At 45.8% G+C, this 20,098-nt stretch overlaps 1 protein-coding gene across 1 annotated transcript in view; it reads left to right on the top strand.

Moving 5' to 3' along the window:
• Positions 1-20,098, top strand: part of NDFIP2 (Nedd4 family interacting protein 2) — a 254,226-nt gene that overhangs the window by 218,914 nt on the left and 15,214 nt on the right. The window contains exon 7 of the mRNA XM_029603057.1: positions 18,520-18,625. Coding sequence (XP_029458917.1) covers positions 18,520-18,623 — 104 coding nt within the window. The 3' untranslated portion in view covers positions 18,624-18,625. The remainder of the gene's footprint in view (positions 1-18,519; positions 18,626-20,098) is intronic.

The raw sequence follows: 20,098 nt of genomic DNA on the forward strand, positions 1-20,098 counted from the left end.
CAGTCTTTGTAAGTGATTTTTCTAGAGCTGTAGCTGTTTTCTTTCTTTTACCTTTTGGTAGTTTTATTCCTTTTCCTTTTTTTCTTCTTTCCTCTGTCTGCCAGCCGCATGGTGGGTCTTAACCACTGTGCAGTCTGGCAGAGTTTATTTCTTCCCTTTTTAAAAAAAAAAAAATATATATATTGCACCTGCAGTTTAGTATCTGTGTCCTCTCCTTACTTTGTGTTTGTACTTTTGTCCGGTGCTGGCGGGACTGACTGAGTGTAGTCCGTGGGTGATCCGTGAATGCTCTGAGCCTGGGGACTTGCCTGATTTTTACACAGGCAGGAGTTCCATGTCATTTCACCAAATGGTCAGCATCGATGGAGGTCAGACAGTGCAGTGATTGAGGACCATACCATTCCTGTTTGGGGGGAGAGCTCATCCACCTCATACTCAAAGGAACTAGTCTCCACGGGCAGGAGCCCTGGATGACATAGCCTCCCCTCCTGCTTGCCGGTAACAGCAGTGCAGTCTCCCTGGGAGAGAGGATGAGCAGGAGCCTGTGTGTAAGTAGCTTGCTGCCACACCTTCGGTGCCATGCCCAGTATTGGTTGCCCGTGCACATCTGTGACCAGCGTGCCGTTGATCTGACGCATCAATTTATTTATTTAGGCATTTTATATACCGTTGTTCCAGAGTAAGATCACAACAGTTTATAAAATCATTGTTCATATTCTTGTTTAACAATAACATTCTGTGCCAGCATTCATAATCTAGGTCAACACCACAGCAAATATATGTTCTTTTTCATGTTCGTACATATTCTTGGTCAACATGACAGTAGATTTATAGATTTCATATTTGTACATTTTTAAAGTCTGCATTACAGCAAATGCAGATTCTGATTCAACTACCTATACACTTTGCATCAGTCTACTTATTTCTCCCTTCACTACCAATGTCTCTTGTATTGACGTTGAGGTTTTCAGTATATTGGTATTTTATTTTAAATCATAACCTTTTCTAAAGAGCCATGTTTTCAGTTCACTTTCTAAATTCTTCTTTTCTGTTATCTGGTGTAAAGACTCTGGAAGGCAGTTCCACAACTTGGGGCCTGCTATGGAAAACAGTCTGTCCCTTATTTGGATTAGATCTGTGTTCTGAGTAGAAGGACTGTTAGAAGTCCTTTGTTTTGTGATCTTAGGGTTCTCTGTGGTGCGTAGAGTTGAAGTGTCACTCCTAAAATGCAAGGGTCATTATTGTTGATATTGAAAATTAGGGTTAATACTTTGTATAGGAAGACAGTGCAGGCCATCAGTGAGGGGGTGATGTGGCCAAATTTCCTTGTTGCTAGTAATAGTCTAATGAGTAATTTTGAAGTAACTAGTGGTTTTAGTAAGCTTGAAGATAGACCTAGTAATAGGGAGTTGCAGTAGTCTAAGTTTGAAAATACTAGTGTTTGTAAGACAGTGCGGAAATCTTGTATTATTAGTAGAGGGTTCAGCCGGTCTAATCTTCTCAGCTTGATGTATCCTGTTTTTATTAATTTGCTTATATGCTTTCTCATGGTGAAGTTCTCATCTATTTGTATTCCTAGGACTCGTACTTGATCTGAGGGAATAATATTAATAATTCATAGGTCTAGTGTTGGCGGTTTGATTATCGTATCTCTCCTTAACCACATCAGGAACTAGGATTGCCATTGAGCACTATGGTCATCCTTGACACCGTCTCGGTGCTGGGATGTTCTCACTGTCATTGAGGTGCATGATCGCCATCGATATCCTAAAGACCTTAGGCATTGGTGGATGTGGAGTTTTGATGCACCGGAGTCATTGACAGCTTGGGCCTCGATGTGGCAGAGTAGCAGCACCAACCTCTAGAGTCGGGAACCAGGTTTGCCATTGAGCGCCATGGTTCCTGTTGGGGCTGACCTTGATGTCGATGCCCTCGAAATCTCAGTGCCGTCGATGCCATGCTGATGCACGAAGTGCCCTCAATGCCTGCGGTGCCATTGGTACTACAGACGTCCTCTATTCCATCGAAGTGCGTGCGTGGCCACCCTCAATGCTGTCGAGGTGTGTGGCCTTGATACCATAGCTACCCTCAGGGCTGTCGCAGTGAGTGGCCTCAATGCCATCGCGATGTGGAGCTGCCCCGATACCTTTGGCACATCCAATGCTGTCATGGTGCGGGGCCGTCATAGAGGCCATCAGGCACGTTGGCCACCAATGCCTTTCGTTGCTTCTCTCGACTATATTGAGCACCATAAGTGAGGCACTGGGATCGCCATTGAGTGCCCTGGTCGTCCTCGAGGTATCGTCTACCAGGTTCTTGAGAGCCTTCAAGTGCCAGTGAGGCCCTTGGGTGATAGGGATTTCAGCCTTGGATGGATTGAGCGCCGGAGTGGCCATCTACTCAAAGCAACCTGGTACCCTGTGGCATCCAGGCGCAGTGGTCACGTGCCCTCAAGGCTCCTTATTAGTGTCACGACAGGGCACTGAGGAGCATCATGCTGTCCCATCATGTGCACCATGGATGCCGATGATCTCGGGCCCTGAGCCATAGGGATCAGGGGACATTGGAGGCCCCGCCAGGGTTTGTGCATTAGCAAGGTTTCGTTAGCCATAGCTGCTGGCGAGAGACGCCATCACGCTCTAGCATTGATGCTCTCGGAAGAATAGATGAGCCGAGGGGAACAGTCAATGCCACTGGCAGTCATCAGTTCCTCTGGGCATCGATGAGCCATGTTGGGGCTGCAGAGCTTCGCCTGCAGGCGCTCCTTGCATCCTTTAGGCACTGGGGGCTCTATCGGTACCACTGGATGGTCGATGTCTGCGGGCACCTGTGGTGCCGGGGATGGCGCTGTATACCTCGACCTGATTTGGTTAAGTACCATTGAATTAATTCCATGGCCATGGTGGTGGCATACCTTCACAGACTGGGAGTCCATGTTTTCCCCTGTCTGGATTATTGGCTGATAAAGAGCGCCTCTCAGGCAGGGGCCGAAAGATCCATGTGCTCGACCATCTGGGTGTTGGATTCGCTAGGGTTTATCATCAACTACCCTAAGTCCCATCTAAGCCTATCACCGCACTTGGACTTCATAGGAGCCCTGCTGGGTATGGCTCAGGCCAAAGCTTTTTTTTTTTTTTTTTTTTTTTACTGTGGCAACAAGCCATCACATTGATGTCCATTGCGATGGAGATTCAACAGAGCCAGCAGGTATCAGCTCAGGACAGGTTGAGACTGTTGAGCCACATGGCTGCCTCAGTACACCTTACTCCCTGGGCTCTCATGCATATGTGAAGCAACCAGTGGACTTTATGATTTCAGTGGCTTTAGGCCACTCAGAATCTGAAGGACTGCATCCGAATCACTCCATCCCTCAGGGACTCCTTGTTCTGGTGGCAGAAAAAATTCCAAACTGGAATGGGGAGTACCCTTCCAAATTCCTGAAGTTTATTGTCCTAACCATGGATGTGTTCGCGCAAGGCTAGTGAGCACATGTAGATAGGCTCTGCCAAGGAACGCCTCTATCAAATCAACTTCCTGGAGCTCTGGGTGATCCGGTATACTCTGTGGACTTTCAGAGATCATCTGACTAACAGAAATGTATTAATCCAGATGGACAACCAAGTGGTGATGTACTACATCAATAAGCAGGGAGATACGGGCTCTTACCTCCTGTGTCAAGAGGTAGTCCCAACTCAGAGCCACGTATCTGGCCGATTTGGAAAATAGGATAGTGGAAAGACCCCATGAATGGTCTGTGGACCAAGGAGTAGCAAATTGGAACTTCCACCTCTGGGGAAGCCTGAAGGTTGATCTGTTCGTGGCTCCTTGGAACAGGAATATTCCTCAGTTCAGCTCTATGTACAGGATACATGGCAAGCTAGCCTCGGACACTTTTGTCCTTCACTGGGGCCAGGGTCTCCTGTACATGTGTCCTCCAGTTCTGCTGGTGGTGAAGACTTTGTTGCTCAAGGAGGACAAGGGGACTATGATCCTTATAGCCCCCATTGGCAGAGGGAGGTCTTGTTTCCACTCCTTTGGTAGTTGTCCATTTGGAAACTAATCAGACAGGGGACCTCCCCAGATCTCATCTCCCAGGATCGGGGCAAGTTGCAACATCCCAACCTTCAGACCCTGTCGTTCACAGCTTGGATGTTGAGAGGTTGATTCTACAACTCTTCAATCTCTCAGACGATGTGTTTCATGTTCTTGTGGCTTTTAGAAAGCTTTCCACCAGAAAATCTTATAAACTGAAGTGGAGGGGGTTTTCTGTGTGGTGTGAGCAAAAGACCATAGACCTTTTCTCCTGTTCTACACCAAAACTGCTTGACTACGTTCTACACCTCTCTGAAGCTGGTCTCAATATCAACTCTGTTAGGGTTCATCTAAGTGCAATTGGTGGATATCATCATGGTGTAGAGCAGGGGTGGGCAAGTCCGGTCCTCGAGGGCTGCAAACCAGTCGGGGTTTCAGGATAACCCTAATGAATATGCATGAAATAGATTTGCATACAACTGAGGCAGTGTGTATGCAGGTCTCTCTCATGCATATTCATTAAGGATATCCTGAAAACCCGACTGGTTTGCAGCCCTCGAGGACCGGAATTGCCCACCCCTGGTGTAGAGGCTAAGCCCATCTTTGTGCGTTTCATGTGAAGGCAGCTTCAATTGAAGCCTTCCCTAAGGCTTTCCACTATGTTCTGGAACCTCAACATGGTATTGGCTCAGCTGATGAAAGCTCCTTTTGAGCCGCTGTGCTCTTGTGACCTGAAGTACCTGATCTGGAAGGTCTTGTTTTTGGTGGCGGTCAGCAAGCTCTGGGCCTTAGTGACTTACCCACCTTATACTAATTTTTTTCATGATTGGGTAGTCTTGCGCACACATCCTAAGTTCCTGGCTAAGGTGGTGTCTGGCTTCCATCATAACCAGTCCCTCATCCTGCCAACATTCTTTCTCAGACCCCATTCGCACTAAGGCAAACAAGCCCTGCATGGTTTGGACTGCAAGAGAGCCTTAGTCTTCTGTCTGGAGCAGACAGAAGCCCATAGACATTCCACCCAGCTTTTTGTTGCTTTTGATCAGAACAGGCTGTGGATCGCCGTTGCCAAGAAGAGATTTTCCAATTAACTAGCAGACTGCATCTTCTTCTGTTATGCCCAGGCCAGATTGCATCTTGGGGGTCATGTCAAGTCTCACTTTGTTTGATCCATGGCAGTGTCAATGGTCCACTTGCAAGCAGTCCTCATGGAGGAGATCTGCAGAGCTGTGATGTGGCGTTCTATCCACTCATTCACATCTCATTACTATTTGGATAGGGATGGCTGGTGCGACAGTGGTTTTGGCCAATCTATCCTTTGGAACTTGTTTTGAGTTTTAGAACACAACTCTGTTCCTGCCTAGGTCCTGTCATTTCTATTCAGGCTACAAATTTCCTGTTCCCATCAAAATGTTGTTGTGCTCATTGGCACCTGTTTTGTTGGACTCTTTTTTGCTTGGGAGGACCACCCATGTGTGAGGATTCACCCATGTGTGAGGATTGCCATCCTGCTTGTCCTCGGAGAAAGCAGAGTTGCTTACCTGTAACAAATGTTCTCCAAGGATAGCAGGATGTAAATCCTCATGAATCCTGCTCATCTCCCCGTGAAGTTGGGTTTCCACTTCGTGGGTTTATTTATTATTTTCTTCTTAATTCTATATTATAAAACTGAGGGGACTTCGCGTGGATGCATGGTATATTGTATGCTGGAGCATGCTCAGAGAGCCTCAGTGTCATAAGTTTTCCTTGCTGGGCTCCATCAGATGATGTCACCCATGTGTGAGGACTGACATTCTGCTGTCCTTGGAGAACACCTGTTACAGGTAAGCAACTCTGCTGCAAGTGAAACATTTTACATGATATTTTATCACCAGTTAAACATCTCAAGTATTAGCACACTGTAAGTTCCCAAAGATTATAACTTTTAGTATATAACAGAAATACATACATAATATCTATTCTTTTAATCTGTTATTTTGGTGCTTGCTTGGGGTTTTGGTAAGTGTTAGCTAGATATCTTAATGAGGGAAAACAGAGGGCAGATGGAGCTAGAGATTAGATGAATCACAGACCAGGAGAGGACAGAGTTTAGTAGCATCACAGGGTAGGTAGAAAAGGAGGGTGCTGGGGCTCACATGCCTTACCAGTGAGGAGGGTTTAAATAGCAGGTGGGACTTCTGATATTTGGGGTGACAAAGTTGCCAATAATTCCACTGAGCAAATCTTGGTTTTTAACCTGTTGCATGCATGAAAATGCCATGTTGCCTTTATTGAGGAAATCAGAACTACAAATTCATGCAAGCAGTAGGGTAAAACCAGGACTGAATTAGTTTGTCCCTTATGATGTGGAATTGTTGGCAGCCCTATGGAAGATAGGGAGAGAAGGCAGGTATACGTATGTACAGGCCAGCACGGAAGTGAACATGTTTTTGGGAACGGTGACAGGGCTTTTACCAGGGGATCATAGGATGAATAATGGGCTGGGCTCAGAGGTGTTACCAAAGATGTATAAGGGGCATGGGTGTGTGAATCAGGAGCCTCCACTCTACTTGCATCTGCCTGTGTTGGTCTGCCAGCATATGTGGAAGCGAGTCTCAGTGCTATTTTGGCAACAAGCAACTAATTATAATGTTCAAGGCTATGCCTTTGCAACCATAAAAATAACTCACTCCCCCCCCCCCCCCCCACCTCTAGGAAAAGTTGAAAGGGGAAATTTACAGAAATTGTGCATCTGTGGGATTCATATAGATGCACCATGATTTAGATATATTTACATAGAAGGGAGTAGCAAATTTGAATGAATAATTTTTAAATAATGAAATATATATTGTTAACTTTGAGTGACAACTAAATTATTTATTAAATTGCAAGTATTGTCGCATTACTCAATTCTTTTCACGTGTTTAGATAACTCACTGAGAGCAGAAATGTCCATCAGGATTCATGATGAATATTTAGCAAATCTCAGTACTGCATAACAATATGAAAAAGGACTGCGATATTTAAAATTATGGCACTGTAAACCTGTAGAAATGAATAGAGTAGGATGAAACATTGTTATTACATGTACTTTTTATCCAAGTAATATTTAAAGAACTTTACAGATTTTAAGGTTTATTTTATTGTTCACAAGGGCCTTTGTTTTCAGTTTTTAGTTTTTTTCATGAGAATTTATCAGTGTTTACTGCAAAAACTGGAGAAATCAGTGGAAAAAAAAATGATCCCTCATTTTTCCAGCTAAGCATCATTTTTGTTCATGTTGCAATAAACACTGTTATATTACCAGAGAAAATAAAATAAAATAACTGAAAATTAAAGTCCTGTTCAGCAAATGATAAAATGTTTTGCTTTTGATAAGCATACTGCTTAATCCAGTATCCAGACAGGCATAGAAGAAATTCTTCATTCCTACTGATCACAAGGCTTCTGTTCATTAATTTCTCTTTGGAAAGTGCACCACCTTGGGTTCATTTTGCTAGCACTATTCTGTTTTTACTGTTTATTTTTTCAATAAATATTTTTTCATTTTTAGGATGGAAGTATACTTTTTCTTTTTGTGTTCTCTTTTGGAATAACATATATTGATATTTTACATAAGAACATAAAAAATTGCCATGCTGGGTCAGACCAAGGGTCCATCAAGCCCAGCATCCTGTTTCCAACAGAGGCCAACCAGGCCACAAGAACCTGGCAATTACCCAAACACTAAGAAGAACCCATGCTACTGATGCAATTAATAGCAGTGGCTATTCCCTAAATATAATTGATTAATAGCCATTAATGGACTTCTCCTCCAAGAACTTATCCAAACCTTTTTTGAACCCAGCTACACTAACTGCACTAACCACCTCCTCTGGCAACAAATTCCAGAGCTTTTTTGTGCGTTGAGTGAAAAAGAATTTTCTACGATTAGTCTTAAATGTGTTACTTGCTAACTTCATGGAATGCCCCCTAGTCTTTCTATTATTTGAAAGTGTAAATAAGTCACATCTACTCGTTCAAGACCTCTCATGATCTTAAAGACCTCTATCGTATCCCCCCTCAGCCGTCTCTTCTCCAAGCTGAACAGCCCTAACCTCTTCAGTCTTTCCTCATAGGGGAGCTGTTCCATCCCCTTTATCATTTTGGTTGCCCTTCTCTGTACCTTCTCCATCGCAACCATATCTTTTTTGAGATGCGGCGACCAGAATTGTACACAGTATTCAAGGTGCGGTCTCACCATGGAGTGATACAGAGGCATTATGACATTTTCTGTTTTATTAACCATTCCCTTCCTAATAATTCCTTTTTTTAAAATAGCTCTGTGCCTGATGCATCCTGGTATTTTTTTTAAATTATGACAGTAAAATATTTGGATACATAACACTTTGTTGTGTTCCATTTCTTCTAAGTTAAGTAAATAATAATGAGTATGAAATTTTGTACATTTAAATTAAGATCAATAGTGAATCTCTGAGACCCATTTGGCTGTGCCATTTATTCCCTCTATGTAGTTGTTTACACCTAGAATCCTCTACATATTTTCAAGCATAAGGCTAGTTTCTTAAACTGACATTAAGCAGGCTTTCTTTTTTTAATAAAACTACTGATGTTAAAAATCTTATTTTCAAAAGATATTTTACCCTATCACAGAGTGAAAACTAGTGCTTTATTTTATATGTGCAACATTCTTAATGTTTCAAACTGTAAAGCTCATCAGGGATATTTGCAAATGATTGATTGAAGTTATTTTACACAACTGATTGACAGTTCATTAATGGTGCAATTTTCAAAACTATCCTCATTGGTAAAAAAACAGCAAATTTTACCTGCAGGCTTTGCACTAATTCTCAAAGAGATAGTATGAGCATACTTTAAAAATTGCTCTAGAACAGTGGTTCCCAACCTTTTTTGTCGTGGCACCTGGCACAGGGGTCACTTTATTGTGGCACACCACCCACTTCCCCATCATCACTTTCTCTTCTCTTTTCCCCTACCCCTTGGCATTATCACCTTCTCCCTTCCCTCTTCCCGCAGCATCATATTCATGCATGTCCCCTGGCATCATCATCTTCTTCCTTTCCCTCTCCCCCACCCCCTCACATCATCACCACCTCTTCCCCCACCCCCTCACATCATCATCACCTTCCTTCACCCCCATCATCATCACCTTACTCTGAAGAGAGAGCCATGTTAAGTGGAGTCTCACAGGGATCGGTATCTGGACCGGTTCTGTTCAATATCTTTGTGACATTGCAGAAGGGATAGAAGGTAAAGATTGTATATTTGCGGATGATACCAGGATCTGCAACAGAGTAGACACGCTTGAAGGAATAGAGAGAATGAAAAGTGATTTACGAAGACTTGAAGTGATTGAAGATTTGGCAGCTGGAATTCAATACCAAGAAGTGCAGAGTCATGCATCTGGGATGCAGTAATCCAAAAGAGCTGTATGAGAAGGGGGGGGGGGGGGGAAGGCTGATGTGCACAGACAAAGAGCGGGATCTTGGGATGATAGTTTCTGGTGATTTGAAAAAGGAGATGCAATGTGCCAAGGCGATAGCTAAAGTCAAAAGAATGCTAGGCCTCATAGAAGAATAACCAGTAAGAAAATGGAGTTGGTGATGCCCTTTTACAGGTCCTTGTGAGGCCTCACCTGGAATATTGTGTTCAGTTCTGGAGCCCTTATCTCAAAAGAGATAGACAGGATGGAGGCAGCCCAGAGAAGGGCTAATAAAGTGGTGTGGGATCAGTATCAGACAACCAATGAGGAGAGATTGAAAGATATGAATATGTATACCCTGGAAAAGAGGAGGTGCATGGGTGATATAATACAGACCTTCAGATACCTAAAAAGTTTTGATGATGTGCAAATGTCATACCTTTTCCATTGGAAAGAAATCAGTAGAACTAGGGGTCATGAAATGAAACTCCAAGGAGGACACCTTAGAACCAACATCAGAAAATATTTCTTCACGGAGAGGGTGGAGGATACCTGGAATGCCCTTCCAGAGGAAGTGGTGAAAACCAAAACAGTGAAAGAATTCAAAAGGGCATGGGTTAAATAATGTGGATCCCTAAAGGCTAAAGGATGGAAATGAAGAAAAGAGTACATGGGGGTAACTTGCTGGTACGGTGGTTACTACCTTTAACCAATAATCCTTGATACTTTTGATGCAATTGCAACATTCCTCTCTGCTTTAACAGCAGGGGAAAGGGGAGCTGGATTCAGACAACAATCAACGAGGGCACTGACTTTTACAGTTTGGGGAGCTGATAAGCATGGGGGTAAACAGCTCAGAGTAGCAATTATTATCCTTAACAGAAGGCAAGGGCAACCTTTAATCAGTAAGCCTTGATACTTTTGACAAAACTACATTTTAATAGCAGTGAGGGTGGGGGGTGGGAAAGAAATTAGTCAGATAGCAACCAACACGGGCCCTGACTTTTATGGTCTGGGGAACTGATGTGCAGACATAAGTAAAAAAAGCACAGGACTACTGCTAAGGCAAGTCCATAAGCAAAACACGTCAGCGCTGTCTGGATCTTCAAGAAGGCTCATCAACCAGTAAAAATGTTGCTAGCAGTATATTTTTGTGAAGTAACTTGATGGTGTGGTGGTTATTACCCTTAACCAGTAAGCCTGGATACAGTTGATGCTACTCCACCATTGCTCTTTGCTTCAGTGGCAGGGGGAAAAGGGGAACTGGATTCATTCATCAATGGAGGGCTCCAATTTTTACAGTCTGGGGCAACAAGTATGTGGGTAACTTGCTGATATGGCGGTTACTACCCTTAACCAATAAGACTGATACTTTGATGCAACTCAAACATTGCTCTGTGCTTCAATAGTAAGGCATAACAGGGAACTGGATTCAACAGCAATCAACAGGGGCTAGTGTGGGAAACTGATAAGCATGGGAGTAGCGGGGAATTGGACTGAAACAGCAACCAACAAGGGCCATGACTTTTATAGTCTGGCAAACAGATAAGCATGGCGTAACCTACTTGGCACAGCAGATACTACCATAAGCTTACTGGGGGGACTGGATGGACCGTTTGCTCCTTTTCTTCCATCATTTCTCTGTTTCTTCCCTCTTTCCCTGACATTATCTCCTTCCCTCTGCCTCCACCCCTCTCCCTATGACCCCTGACATCATCTCCTTTCCTCTTCCTCGCCCCCTGGCATCATCAATTTCCCCCTCTCTCTCTATCCCCTGGCATCATCGCTTTCTCTTCTTCCCCTCCCTCCACTCCCCATGCCAATCACCTTCTGTTCCCTTTCTCTTCAACCCTGGCATCACTTGCTTCTCGCTCACTTCCTGGCATCATCTTCCATCTCCCTCACCCCCTGACATCATCACCTTCCCTTTCTCTCCATTCCGCTCCCCCACTGACATCATCATCAGTCTTCTCTTTCCCCCATACCTTGGCATTCCCTTCACTCAACCTCACTCCCTGGCATCATTATTACCTTCCCTCTCCTTCCTTATTTCTTCCCTTCTCACAGGACAAGCAGGATGGTTGTCCTCACAAATGGGTGACATCGAGGATGGAGCCCACCACGGAAAACTTCTGTCAAAGTTTAAACAGAACTTTGACTGGCCCCTACTGGGCATGCCCAGCAAGGCACTGACCCTGCAGCCAGCAGGGGTCTCCCTTCAGTCTTCTTTTTTCCGCGCAGCAGTTGCCACGCGGTGAAAGGAGCTCTCTAACCACGTTCCTGACAGGAATTTGGAAGTTAATTTCCTAAGAAAATTTGCCCCTCAGGGGTCTCCCTTCGACAAATTTTTAGTCATCTTACGAAACCCGGTAAGTTTTTTGCCTTTTTCCATCGACTACCGTCGATTTTGGCCCTTGAGGCCTGTTGGCACTTACCGATCCCCAGCCTAAATTTTGGCTTCAGGCCGTGGCAACGGGGTTCCGCCGTTGTCCGGATTGTACCCGGACTATGTCCATCACAGACCCCCACAGGGTTTGTGTAATGTGTTTGGGTAGTGAGCATGATGTCCTGACTTGCACCAAATGTGCCTTAATGACACCCAAGGGTCGCAAAGCCAGGATGGAGAAGATGGGGCTCCTCTTCCATGCACCCACCCCAACGCCATCGATAGCATCGACGTCATCGGAACCGGCACCGTCGAAGTTGTACTATCATCGTCAACCCTCCGGTGACCGTCCGCCATCGATCGCTTCTCGGCCGTCGACTCCCGTCCCTTCCCCGGATGGGCGAGGGGATCGGAAGGAAAAGCACCGCCATCGACGGCACAAGTCTCGGCCTGTCGAGGATCCACAGCCATCGACCTCTGCTCAAGCCGAGCCACCGACAAAGAAGCCGCGAACAGACCGGACACCCTCCACGTCTCGTTCGCCGGCATCGAGGAAACCCTCACCCTCCCGGGGTGCGGGGGCCGTGATCCCACGGTTACGGTGGTCCCTCCGGCCCTGCCTCAGCCTCCCTCTCCCGTCGAGCCGGGTATGGTTACCCCTGGTCTCCGGGCAGAACTGGACCGGCTGGTCCAGGAGGCCATCGAGAAAGCGATGAAGAAATTGCAACCTCCATCGGCACCGTCTCCGGCACCGGTTCCAGTGCCGCCCCCGACACCGACACCGGCACCGGTTTCGCCACAGAGGAGGGAACCGACCACCGAGCCGTTGATACAAGCGCTAGCACCGCTACTGAGCCGCATGGAGGCGCTCATGACGGCCCTTCCATCGGTGATTCCAGTACCATCGACAACACCACCGTCTCCGACTGGATTTTCATCGGCAGGAGAAACACCGTTCCGGATTCCCCCTTCCGGGGTGGTTCCATCGGTGCCTTCTGGTATATCTCCACCGATATATCCTTCGGTTCCATCCATTCCACGCCAGGCACCGATTCCATCGGCAGCACCGAAGCCATCGATGCCATTTCTGGTTCCACCTACGGCACCGATTCCACCTCGGTTTCCATCGATGCCTTCAGAGCCTCAGCCAGGTCCATCAGGGCTACAAGCCCCACTTGATCCCTACGATACCTGGGGTGATGATGATGATACATCTTCTGACACAGATTTGCCTTCGCCACCATCTCCTACAGAGAGTAGAAAAAGATCTCCTCCTGAGGATCTATCTCTCATTAATTTTGTGAAAGAGATGTCAGAAGTTGTACCTTTTCAACTACAATCTGAAGCTGATGACAGACACCAGATGATGGAACTCCTTCAATTTCTGGATGCTCCAAAAATCATCGCTTCCATCCCTATACACCAGGTGTTTTTGGATCTGCTCAAGAAAAACTGGGAATCTCCTTCATCAGTGTCACCAGTTAACAAAAAAGCTGACTCCACCTACCTTGTCCAGTCAGCACCAGGTTTCCAAAAACCTCAACTGGATCATCGCTCTGTTGTGGTTGAGTCCGCGCAGAAGAAGGCCAAGCGTCTTAAGCCACACTCTTCTACCCCACCTACCAGGGACAACAAGTTCCTAGATAGTGTTGGACGGAAAGTCTATCATGGAGCTATGTTGATTTCACGCATAGCTTCATATCAACTTTACATGACTCAGTACAACAGAGCCATTCTTAAGCAGATGCAAGACTATGCTGACACGTTGCCAGACCAATACCAACCGCAGCTTCAAGCCCTTCTTCACAAGGGATTTGAGGCAGGGAAGCTCGAGATTAGGACTGCCTACGACATATTCGATGCTTCCACAAAAGTTTCAGCCACAGCCATCTCAGCCAGACGTTGGGCTTGGTTAAAATCATCCAACCTTCGCCCAGAGGTTCAGGATCGTCTTGCTGATTTACCCTGCTTAGGCGATAATTTGTTTGGAGAGCAAATTCAGCAGATTGTGGCGGAGTTAAAAGACCACCATGAGACGTTGAAACAACTCTCATCTGTCCCACCTGAGCTGACCTCCAAGCAACCGCAAAAGAAAGACTCTAAGAAGTCATTCTTTCGACCACGCCGTTATTACCCTCCGTCAACTAGGCCTCGTCCAGCTCGATCCTCTACTAGGCCTCAGCCGCGTCAGCCTAGGAAACAAAGGCCTACTGTAGCCCCTTCTCCTGGGCCTGCGGCTGGCCTTTGACTCCCCTGTAGGGAACACATGCCAAACCCCTCTTCCGGACATCCCTGTAGGAGGTCGACTGTACCATTTTCTACAACCTTGGTTGCAGATCACCTCAGATCAGTGGGTGCTAACAATTATCGCACAGGGTTACCACCTCAACTTCATAACTCTTCCGGCAGACTCCCCGCCTCTTCAAGCGAGGAGTCTATCCACCCATTTGGCTCAATTGCAACAGGAAGTATCCCTTCTTCTGCAATCAAATGCTATAGAACCCGTTCCTCCCTCTCAACGAGGCAAGGGATTCTATTCCAGATACTTCCTAATACCAAAGAAATCAGGGGGACTACGTCCCATTTTGGACCTTCGAGCCCTCAACAAATACCTTCAAAAAGAGAAGTTCAAAATGGTAACCCTAGGCGCGCTGCTCCCTCTGCTACAAAGAGGGGATTGGCTGTGCTCTCTCGACCTCAAGGACGCTTATACCCACATTGCGATCACACAATCCCATCGCAAATATCTGCGGTTTCTAGTAGGCCACGACCATTATCAATACCGTGTCCTCCCTTTCGGTCTAGCTTCTGCCCCACGAGTCTTTACCAAATGTCTCGTAGTGGTAGCAGCATTCCTAAGGAAGGAAGGTGTCCACGTCTACCCATACCTGGACGATTGGCTAATCAGGGCCTCCACCCAACAGATAGCTCAATCCTCCCTAAAATTGACAATTCAAACACTCCTTTCCTTAGGGTTTCTCGTCAATTACGAGAACTCGTGCCTAGTCCCGTCTCAAACCTTATCCTTCATTGGGGCAGACTTGGACACCTTACAGGCAAAGGCTTACCTTCCTCTTCAGAGGGTCCACACCCTAATGTCCCTGGCTCGCCAGCTCCAGTCTCAGAACACTGCCACGGCTCGCCAGTTCCTCATTCTCCTAGGGCACATGGCATCCTCGGTTCAAGTCACTCCCATGACCCGACTAGCCATGAGAGTAACACAATGGACTCTACGACACCAATGGATTCAAGCTTTTCAGCCTCTGTCCTCCATAGTTACAGTCACACAAGCGCTGCGCCTATCCTTAACCTGGTGGACGACTCGGGTCAACCTCCTTCAGGGCTTACCCTTTCTTCCACCGGATCCGCAAGTAATCCTAACCACCGACGCTTCTCACATCGGTTGGGGAGCCCATGTGGACGACTTTCAAACCCAAGGGTTATGGTCCAAAGAGGAAGCCGAACACCAGATCAATTTCCTGGAACTTCGAGCAATCCGCTATGCGCTCCGCACTTTCAAAGATCATCTCTTTCATCAGATAATCTTAATCCAGACGGACAACCAAGTGGCCATGTGGTACATAAACAAGCAGGGAGGCACAGGCTCCTTCCTTCTGTGTCAGGAAGCTGCGCAGATCTGGGCGGAAGCCCTCTCCCACTCCATGTACCTCAGGGCCACTTACCTGCCGAGAGTAGACAATGTATTGGCAGACCAGCTGAGCCGTGTCTTCCAACCACACGAGTGGTCACTCGATCCTCTGGTAGCGACCTCTCTGTTTCACAAGTGGGGTTCTCCCCGCATAGACCTCTTTGCGTCCCCTCAGAACCACAAAGTGGACGATTACTGCTCTCTCATTAGGAGCCAGCACTCTCGGCCGAGGGATGCATTCTCCCTCAAGTGGACAACCGGTCTGCTCTATGCATTCCCTCCACTCCCTCTTGTGTCAAAGACTCTCGTGAAGCTACGCCAGGACGGAGGAACCATGATCCTGATAGCACCTTACTGGCCACGCCAAGTATGGTTTCCAATACTCCAGGATCTCTCCATCCGCAGGCACATTCCTCTGGGAAAGGACCCGCATCTGCTCACTCAAAACGACGGATGCCTCCTCCATCCCAACCTCCAAGTCTTGTCCCTGACGGCATGGATGTTGAAAGGTTAGTCCTTCAGCCTTTCAACCTTTCAGATTCCGTTTCTCGGGTCCTGATAGCTTCACGAAAGCCTTCCACAAGAAAGTCTTACTCATACAAATGGAAAAGGTACACATCATGGTGCACTTCTCAGTCCCTTGATCCCCTTTCCTGTCCAATCTCCAAATTCTTGGACTATTTATGGCATCTCTCTGAATCAGGTCTTAAAACCTCTTCTATCAGAATGCATGTCAGTGCGGTAGCCGCCTTCCATAAGGGTATTGGGGGTAATCCTATTTCAGTACAACCCCTAGTAACACGCTTTCTTAAGGGCTTGCTCCATCTAAAGCCGCCCTTGCGTCCTCCGGCCCCATCCTGGGACCTTAACCTGGTTCTTGGTCGTCTTATGAAACCTCCTTTCGAACCTCTGCACTCCTGTGACTTTAAATATCTCACTTGGAAAGTGTTATTCCTTTTGGCTATTACTTCAGCTCGCAGGGTTAGTGAATTACAGGCCCTAGTTACCTATCCGCCTTACACTAAGCTCCTGCAGGACCGCGCGGTACTCCGCACTCACCCTAAATTTTTACCTAAGGTAGTTTCTGAGTTTCATATCAATCAATCCATCATACTACCTATCTTTTTTTCCCAGGCCCCACTCCAACTCTGGAGAGCAGACCCTGCATACCCTAGACTGTAAACGAGCTCTAGCTTTTTACCTAGACCGTACAGTTTCCCATAGGAAGAGCACTCAATTATTCGTCTCTTTCCATCCTAATAAGTTGGGACAACCTGTGGGTAAGCAGGCTCTTTCTTCCTGGTTGGCGGACTGCATTTCTTTTTGCTATGAGCAAGCTGGCATTCCTTTTCAAGACCGTGTTAAAGCACACTCTGTGAGGACCATGGCGACGTCAGTGGCACACCTTCGATCGGTGCCGCTTCCTGACATCTGCAAAGCTGCAACCTGGAGTTCTCTCCATACCTTTGCAGCCCATTATTGTTTGGACAAGGCTGGAAGACAGGACTCCATCTTCGGCCAGTCTGTCTTGCGTAACCTTTTTTCCAACCTGATGTACCAACACCCTTCCACCTACCCGGTTGGGTGCGGATGCCCTTTCCCAAATTTCTCCTCACTTATTGTGCCTGCTGCACACCGTTGGGTACATTTGGTGCAAGTCGGGACATCCTCAGCTCGGTACTCACCCATTTGTGAGGACAACCATCCTGCTTGTCCTGTGAGAAAGCAAATGTTGCTTACCTGATGTAACAGGTGTTCTCACAGGACAGCAGGATGTTAGTCCTCACGAAACCCACCCGCCTCCCCGCGGTGTTGGGTTCGTTTTATTCTTACTTTCTAGGCACTGCCTGTAGCTTTGAAAATCAGGCTGAAGGGAGACCCCTGCTGGCTGCAGGGTCAGTGCCTTGCTGGGCATGCCCAGTAGGGGCCAGTCAAAGTTCTGTTTAAACTTTGACAGAAGTTTTCCGTGGTGGGCTCCATCCTCGATGTCACCCATTTGTGAGGACTAACATCCTGCTGTCCTGTGAGAACACCTGTTACATCAGGTAAGCAACATTTGCTTACCCCCTTGAATCAACTTTATCTTCCCTCTCCCGCCACCCTTCTCCCCGAACCCCTGGCATCATCAACTTCCCTGTCCCCCATCTCCTGGCATCATCACCTTCATTTCCCTCTCCCCAACACACTGTGGCACATTTATCTGTCCCTTTCCTCGCTCCACCCCCAATCCCTGAACAGCAAATGTCTAGGAGCAGACTTACCAATTGTTGCTGCTTCTTCCTTTGCCAGCCTCCCTCTGCAATCTTGAACTGCACAGGGCCAGCAGGTCTCACAAGCCTACCGAGCCCCATGTAGTTTCTGTTGCACAGGAGAGCCAGCCGAGGGGAAAGCAGGAGCAGCTGCTCTCCAAATCCCCTTCATAGGTTTGCAAGCAATGGTTACATGGAATAGACTTAGTTTTTGGATACTTGCCAGGTTCTTATGGCCTGGATTGGCCACTGTTGGAAACAGGATGCTGGGCTTGATGGACCCTTGGTCTGACCCAGTATGGCATTTTCTTATGTTCTTATGTTCTTAAAATAGCCATTTACCTGGGTAAAAAAAACTTTTGAAAATTGCCCTCTCAGATTAACAGTTAAAAATAATTGCCCTCTTAGCCTGTAAACCAAAAAAATTACTTAACTCCATAGCCATCCATTGTCAGATCTTGCTTAGATATTATAGTACACCTTTGCCCATTGTTCCCTTCAAATTAAGCCTCATACAGTAGTTTCAAATAAAGAAATTATTACTGTGTAAGCTGGGTGGCTAGAGACTGTAAATTAAATATACTGTAAATTCACTTCTGGTCTTATTTGTAAACATGTAAATCAGGATAAGGAACAAAGCATTTCATGATAGAATTGTTGAACTGAATTTTTAGAAATATCTTTTTTTAACCTTTTCACTTTGATTGCCTTCTGCACAATAAGTAAATGTGGACATTTTGATGTTTTCTATGACATTGACCTTCTGGTTTTACACTTTTAGGTCTCCTCCTGTTCTTCAGAGGATTTGTCAATTATTTGAAAGTCAGGAACATGTCTGAAAGTATGGCCGCTGCTCATAGAACACGTTTTTTCTTCTTGTACTAAAGGTAAGGAAATCATCTTTAAATAAGAAGGATAAATCAACCATACAGGTGGGTGATGTAATCAGACAGCACTGATGCAGAATGTTTCCTAGAAAGCTGGTTTTTTTAGACATATGTGGGTCTTCAAGCTTAACTGCCGTTGCACAGGGACATCCTCAGATATTTTTCGTCTGAGGGCAACACTAAATGCATTTCTTTCTCCTAAGGAGAAAATTTCTTCACATCATAAAAAAAAACTTTTGAGAGAATTAGTAGTAGCCCTTCAAAGTCACTTAGATAATATAGAAATTTTAGACCCTTTTCAATCGGGTTTTCAACTAGGTGTTTTGGAAAATAATCTCCATGTAGTTGCGAAGGAAGGCTTATGGCTGGAAGGACAAAGGAGTTGGAGGAAACAGCTGAATCAAAAAATATGTATTATAATCTATTTTATTTTATGATTGATGCTATGAGCTGCATTGGACAATATTGGTAATAGCGGATTAGAAATAAAACTGGATTTGGTTACAATAGACTCATTTTCATTTGAGAGTTTCATGAGCTATATTGTAATCATGCTTCATTAAAATCTTTTCAGGTTGTTCTCTATGCTTTAGATTACCAAACTGAAGATCTAATTTAAATTTTCCTCATTTTCTTTAACAATATTTTAATATACTGCTTTATAGAGTGCTTTTTGTCCAGAATTTTTTCAGAAACAAAAAATTAACATTTTACTGAAAACTTAGAAATTGCATGCGACTTAATGTAGTACAAAGTTCTAGATGCTATATTGATCCTGGAGAATACTAGAATCTTAGATCATACTACTTTCAATTGGACCAACATAAGAATAGTCAAAAGACATAATGCATGAGCTTCTGAGAACACATAGGTCCCTTCCTCAGATGTGGGCACAGGACTGAAGGAAAAATAGTTTTACCTAGAGAATGTTTTGTGGTGGTAAGGCCAGCAGTAGAAGACTTCAGGAGATGTGAAGTAGAGATTGAATTAGCATCAGTTTTTAGAAGTTTAGTTACTATAATATATCACAAATATTAAGAACTGGGTGTTAAAGCAGGGCAATAATAGATCTATGAAAAAAAAATGTTGAAGGTTACTATAATGTAATATACACAATTAGAGGTAGATCTTTAAGAAGTACGCCCGCACGTACTTTTGTTCGCGCAACCGGCGCAAACAAAAGTACGCCGGATTTTATAAGATGTGCGCATAGCCGCGCGAATCTTATAAAATCTGGGTCGGCACACACAAGGCTGCGCAAAATCGGCAGCCTGCGCGCGCCGAGCCGCACAGCCTGCCTCCGTTCCCTCCGAGGCCGCTCCGAAATCGGAGCGACCTCGAAGGGAACTTTCCTTCCACGTCCCCCTACCTTCCCCTATCTAACCCACCCCCGAGCCATACCTAAATACCCCCCTCTACCTTTGCTGTACAAGTTACGCCTGCTTGAGGCAGGCATAACTTGTGCGCGCCACC

Source organism: Rhinatrema bivittatum, chromosome 5 (genome assembly GCF_901001135.1).
Source record: "Rhinatrema bivittatum chromosome 5, aRhiBiv1.1, whole genome shotgun sequence".
Classification (NCBI taxonomy): Eukaryota; Metazoa; Chordata; class Amphibia; order Gymnophiona; family Rhinatrematidae; genus Rhinatrema; species Rhinatrema bivittatum.